Raw genomic sequence first — 6000 nt, 5'->3', positions numbered from 1 at the left:
ATTATACTAAAGTAGTTTTCCTTGATTAGTAATTTGGTCTTAATCGATATTTTGGTGCATGAATGTATTTCATGATATCATTAATGGGAGAGTGTCTCTATTCTTTCTGAAGTATTATGTGAAATATTTAGCTTCGTTTAATTAATTTTGCGTGGGGAATAATTCCGTGGTTTAATACTGGTTTTCTTTGTTTGTACATGTTGAAAGTTCTTGACTACATTCTATGAACAGCACAACACAACAAAATATCTGATAATCAGCTAGAGCGTGCGTCTGTATTATAATGTTTCTTGTTTGTCATTCGATCCCAGTCTTAAATTATTGTATCAAATCAAAGATTCAAATAACAAAAAGGGAATGCGTTTTGTTTTTAAAACATTATAAATAAAGGGAATGAGTTGAACGACGTTGAAATGAAGCTCGGTGCGATCAAAGAGACAAGTAAACAAAAACAAAAGCAAAAGCAAAAAGAGGTCCGACATTGGCACTGATTTGGAACCGAACCAAACTCCGAAGCTAAAACTAAGACACACAATCTTGTGGTTCTCTGTCTGGTCTCAATCGCACACTGCTTTAGCATGGAAGTTCACGAGGCACCGTACGTGCAATTGACATGACTGACTGTGTACCTTGGAATTTTCAAGGAATTAGTAATTACAAGATAAATACTTGAAAAAATACTCGAACCATGGTAAACCGGTTTAGTTTGTAACTATCTGGCCCCCTTTGGTAACCTATGGAATGGTTAAATCACGTTTAGAAATAAGATTCAACGGTGTTCGAAAAAAAAAAGATTCCACAATATTTTTCCACAACTTAATTTTTGACAATTCTTTCAAATAGTCTTTTTATTAATTTTTGTCATAAAATAGCACTTAAAAATAAAATTATCTTTTTATTTTGAAGTTTTAGTATTTATTTTTTATTTCAAACTCCATCCCCAAAATTCATCTCTTAACTTTAAACTCTAAATCTATATTATTTAATCCAAATGATATAAATGTATATTTTACTCTTTAATAAAACATTGTTTTGTCATTTTTCTCTTTGAATGTTATTTTGTGAAGATAAACTAAAAAGGGATATCCAATAAAATTTCTACTTAATTTTATTTTTTGCATTTTAATTATTTTCAAAAATTGTGATTAAACGATATTTACTCTTTGCTTAATTAATAAAAAGTGTTACGAATGAACCGAGTCAAGAAAGGTACCTTCCTTTAAATTTAATCTACATAAATTATCAATAGCTTCTTCTTTTTAAAATCTAGCACCTCAAAAAAGCTTTACCAATAAAATTAGCAACTCCAGGTAAAAGTTAAGTCTATAATTATATCAAATAACAAAAAAAAGTAAATTAGATTTATGGAGAGAAAATTGAGAGAAATAGGAGGAGAAAATAGAAGAGAGGGATTAGTTTTTGGTAGTTACTGAATTTGTGTTTTGGTTATTTGTTCTAATTTTCCTATTTTATTTGCAGTTTAAATTTATTACTTCTATAAGACCAACATTTTTAAAGAATAATATATATAGCTTTTTAAATGTGATATTTATTTGGCGTCGCCTTTAACTGATTTTAAGAGATTTACACAATCTTAGAGCATCTCAAGCACTCTTAATTTTGAAATTTCTCAAACTCTATATTTAAAGTTTAAAAATGTTTCTTCAAAAATATAATTTTGAAACTAATTTCAAATACATTATGGTCATTATATTTGTGACAACTAATATAAGCTCATAAAACTTTGATAAATAACTAACACATATATAAAATATTACATAAATATTAATTAATAAATGCTTACAATAAAATATTAAACTAGAAATAGAAATGCATAGTTAAATATTAAACTATAACCAAAATATCACATTATTCCACAAAATTATTTCTATAATTTATTTTTAAAAAGGTAAAAAGGAAAATAAAATATTACTAAAAACTTAGCTTCTATTGGTGATATATTAATAATCGTGAGTACATTCATTCTGAACAAGAAAGAATCGTACAAAAAGATGCCAAGAACAACAACAACAACAATCATCTTCAGTTATACAAAATTTGTTTGAAAAATAGTTTGAAGATTTTGGATCTTCCAGAACAAATTTATAAAATTATTAGTGTTGTTGTAATATTTAAACTTCTATAATAATTATGTTTTCATGTACTTTTCTAAATTTTTTTTATTAAGTTTGTTTTGTAATATTTTTGTTGTCTTATATTACTTTTAAAATATTATAAAGCTTGTTTAAACTTTTTAATTACTTTTATAAACTTAAATTTATAGAAATTAGTCTGACATTTAAGATCATAAATTTTTTAAGATCAAAATAGAAAATATTTAATAATTATAAATAGAATATGTAATTGTAATTATCAAAATGCAAATAAAAAGATGAAATTTCAAATTTGAAGTTTTTTTTAATTTTACAATCTACATGAGCTAAGACAAGAATCTTTTAATAATATAACCACACCATACTGAATCTCACGATCTCAAAAGAAATATACTAAGCTCCTGTCCATAACTACCACCAGGATTCATCATATGAAACGATTCAGAGTCGCTCGACCCAGTGACTCGCTCGAACTTCGCTCTCAGGTAAAGCGTCTGCTCCTTCTCATCCAACGGCACAGCTCCAGCTCCGACCGAAACAGACTGCATCATCTTTAAGAAAACGGCGTCGTTCTCCGTCACCTTTCTCCTCACAGCAGACCCCATCTTCCTTCCGTTGCAGTACATGGACCACACAGGAACGTCAAAGATCGACGACACTCGACTGTTGCTGCTGTTTGTGCTTCGACGACGGTCGCACTCGAGGGCTATGCGTAGAACACCTGCTTGATCCATCTCTTTGGCTAAGGCTGCCGTGGGAACAGCTAGTTCAAGGAGGAGAAGCGGAGAAGATCCAACGGCGGCGTCCTGGAGACAGAAACTGACTCTTCCACGACGGTGTCCGAAGAAAGTTCCACTAACTATGCTATTACTATGGGAGGAAGAGGAGGTGGAGTGGTCTGAAGAGGAAGATGATGATGAAGCAGAGGAAGAGACTGAAACGGTGTCGTTTTGGGTTGAAGGAGAAGGTTGTTGGTAGGTGCAACAGTATGGGAGCATGCATTCGATGAATGAACGGAGAGTTCTCCGGTGACGGAGTTCACTAGCGCAGTCGACGGTAGTCGCAGTGTTTATGGTTTGCATGTGATGAGGATGATGACCTCTTTGCTTTCCTAAATCAACCATAGTTCTCATGGTTATTTCACTCTTTTCTTTTTTTGAGGTATTAAGTTGAGAGGGAAATTAAAGAAGAAGATAATATTGTTATCTTTGGTATGAAGAAGAAGAGCAAGATTGGTGACATATATGTATAGGTAGATGGTGGTGGTATGATCATGGAGAGTGGCGACTTTTCTTTGTTTAATTTCTTTTAATATATAATTATATTTTAGTAATACTTTATGTCTCTTTCATTCTTTAGTCTAGTGTAAATTTCTAATAAAACGAGAAAATCGAGCTTATTTGCATAATGGCAAAATCTCGTGGTTATTTGTGCATTTACCACAAGACCATCACGGTTTTTTTTTTTTATCAAATAACATCACGGTTTTTTATCAAACAACATCACGGTTTAAATAGTAAGAAAATATGAAACAGAAAGAAGGATCCTTCATTTGTTTGCTCATCAAGCCTAAAATTAAAAATGTATATTACCTCTTTAAAAAAAAGTTGATCTCTTATCATATAAATCTTAAATAATAGTTATAAAAAATACAGATGTAAAATCAATAAAATAAATTTGCATCAAAAGAATACCACATATATGGAAGGAGAATAGTGAAGACCTCGGCTCTTAACTAGGATTCTTAGATTGGAGTAATAGACGGTTCTTAATTTTTTTTAGATTTTTATTAAAAAAAACTAAAAACTGTTTCATTAATAAGATATATAAAAATCATTTAAAATAAAAAGAACGCCTCTCTCTCATCTTCTCCTAGAGAGAGGTTTTCTCTCGTTTCCTCTTCCTCTCTTTAGAGGTTGAGATAGTTTTGAGGGTGTGGGAGTTTGTTTAGCTAGAGTACTCCGGTGGTGCGCTTCTCTTCTGGTGACCGTCCGGCTTATGACTCCGGCGTCGTTACTTTTTCTCAGGTGAGGCGGCCGGCTTAAAGAGGAGATCTCGATCACGTGGTCCTGGTGAAAGAGGCGGTGGTGATGACGATGCATGCGTGGTACACGCATGTCATAGATGTGGTACGGCGAGGAGCTGTATAGTGATACAGCGTCTATCTCCGGAGTTTGAGTTTCCGGCGCAATCCTATACCTCTAATACAGTCGTTGGGGGTGGATTCGTCGGCAAAGATGGTGGAGACGGCGATTCTCCGGTTTGGTTCTAGTGCGTTGCGGAGGAGCGGCGGTCTTTTGCTTTCTCCGGTGTTTGGTCTCCGTTTCAGTGGAAAGGAGACGCGTGTCTCGAACGGTGACTGGTTTGAACACGTGGGCTGGTACGCGAAGGGATCAGACACGTGGCTGGGTGTGCACCGTTTAGTCTGTGGGTTTGGGCGTGGTCCATTTCGTTTGCCCTAGTGTCGGGCTTGTTTTGTCGTTTGGGCCTTCGGGCTGGTTTGTATCGTTTGGGCTTGTCCCGGTTTTGGGTATGTTCCTTTTTTTAATAAAATCTTTATATGGAAAAAAAGATATATAAAAACCATTTTTTATCCGTAAAAATAAAAAATTAGTTAAATCATGAGTTAAAACAGTAGGTCAAAAAAGAAGAGAGAGAGAAAGAGAGAGAGAATAGAGCTCCGGCCGGCGGATGGGCTTTCATAGCCACCGCCGGTCCGGTGATATGGGTCCTTTTCCGTTTAGGTTTTCCAATCATTGCAAGGTAACGGCGTTAAAGAAAGAGGGAGTGGTTGTTTTTCCCAGATCGGTTGCCGAGAGGTGGAGGCTCAGCTAGCTCCGCCGTCGCCGAATCTTGTTCCCCGGGGGTGGAGGCTCCGTCAGCTCTGCGTCGTCGGCATCAGTGGTCTTTGATTATTAAGACGTTTTGGGTTCTCTTTGGCTCTGTGGGAGTCGGTGTTGTTCTGTCGGGTTTATGTGAGATGGAGGCGGTGGTTAGGGTCCCCGGTTTATCTCTCCGTTCTGGTGTGCGCGGTGGTTGAATGAGCACTTGAATCGTTTGAAGATGCTCTCAACCGGAATATAGTTGGATCTGTGCGTGGTAGCTTCGGAGCGCTAAGGTGAGATCTCGATCTATGTTGATCGATTGATTCTCTCTCTTTGGAAGGAGCTACGGGGTTGAAGGGGTAGAAGGCGTAGAGGCATATGCGCATTGTGGCCGTTGAGACGCTGGCCCTGCATCGGAGCAGTCTTCTCCGGCGGTGGAATCGCAGCGGTCTCAAGATTCGCGGTGAGGGCGATTAGCGTTTGTCGGTGGAGAGTGTTTTTCGTGGGCTTGGGCCCGTTTTGTTTAGTTGTCTTTTTATCTGGGCTGTGCATTTTTGGGCCTTAGATTTTTATGTTTGGTATGGACTTGAGTCTTTTTAATATATCCCAATTTGCGCAAAAAAAAATAAATCATGAGTTAAATAACAAGACACTGTAGGAAGGAAGGTGCAGAAATGGGGTCTACGTGTCGTATGATAGAAGAGCGGGGCCCAACTGTTGATGCAGTATCCAATCGAACACCGAAGGGTGCGCGTGCGTCAGTCCATTTGACAGTTCCAACCATTTTCTCTTCTCTTTTTTTTAATATATTCAACTTTTTTTTTTTGGTAAACTTCAACTTTTTATTTCTTTCGTGATCAAAACAGTATTAACATTATACTGAATTTATTCAATCATATCAAGAAAATAATCACCATAAAACTCAGGCTTTATTTGCTTTACATCATTTGTTGATGTTGGAACCCCGTGTCATACTCTTTCTTAACACCTTTTTGTAATATGTGTGATCGACATGTATATCGTTATTGATAAAATGGAAGGTAAACTCTCGAAATATACTG

The 6000-nt window shown here is 35.9% G+C and overlaps 1 protein-coding gene across 1 annotated transcript; it reads right to left on the bottom strand.

Annotated features, from left to right (window-relative positions):
* Positions 1 to 2379: 2379 nt before the first annotated feature.
* Positions 2380 to 3375, bottom strand: LOC130498487 (protein MIZU-KUSSEI 1-like). Its single transcript, XM_056991886.1, has one exon. The coding sequence runs from the start codon at positions 3245 to 3247 to the stop codon at positions 2486 to 2488; it is 762 nt and encodes a 253-aa protein (XP_056847866.1). The 5' UTR covers positions 3248 to 3375; the 3' UTR covers positions 2380 to 2485.
* Between the last annotated feature and the right edge of the window lie 2625 nt (positions 3376 to 6000).

This window comes from Raphanus sativus, chromosome 8 (genome assembly GCF_000801105.2).
Source record: "Raphanus sativus cultivar WK10039 chromosome 8, ASM80110v3, whole genome shotgun sequence".
Classification (NCBI taxonomy): Eukaryota; Viridiplantae; Streptophyta; class Magnoliopsida; order Brassicales; family Brassicaceae; genus Raphanus; species Raphanus sativus.
This window is presented reverse-complemented; position numbering and strand designations above follow the sequence as displayed.

What these genes read in the sequence shown, in the direction of transcription:
- LOC130498487 (XM_056991886.1), bottom strand. Translation starts at nt 3,247, where the DNA reads ATGAGAACTATGGTTGATTTAGGAAAGCAAAGAGGTCATCATCCTCAT.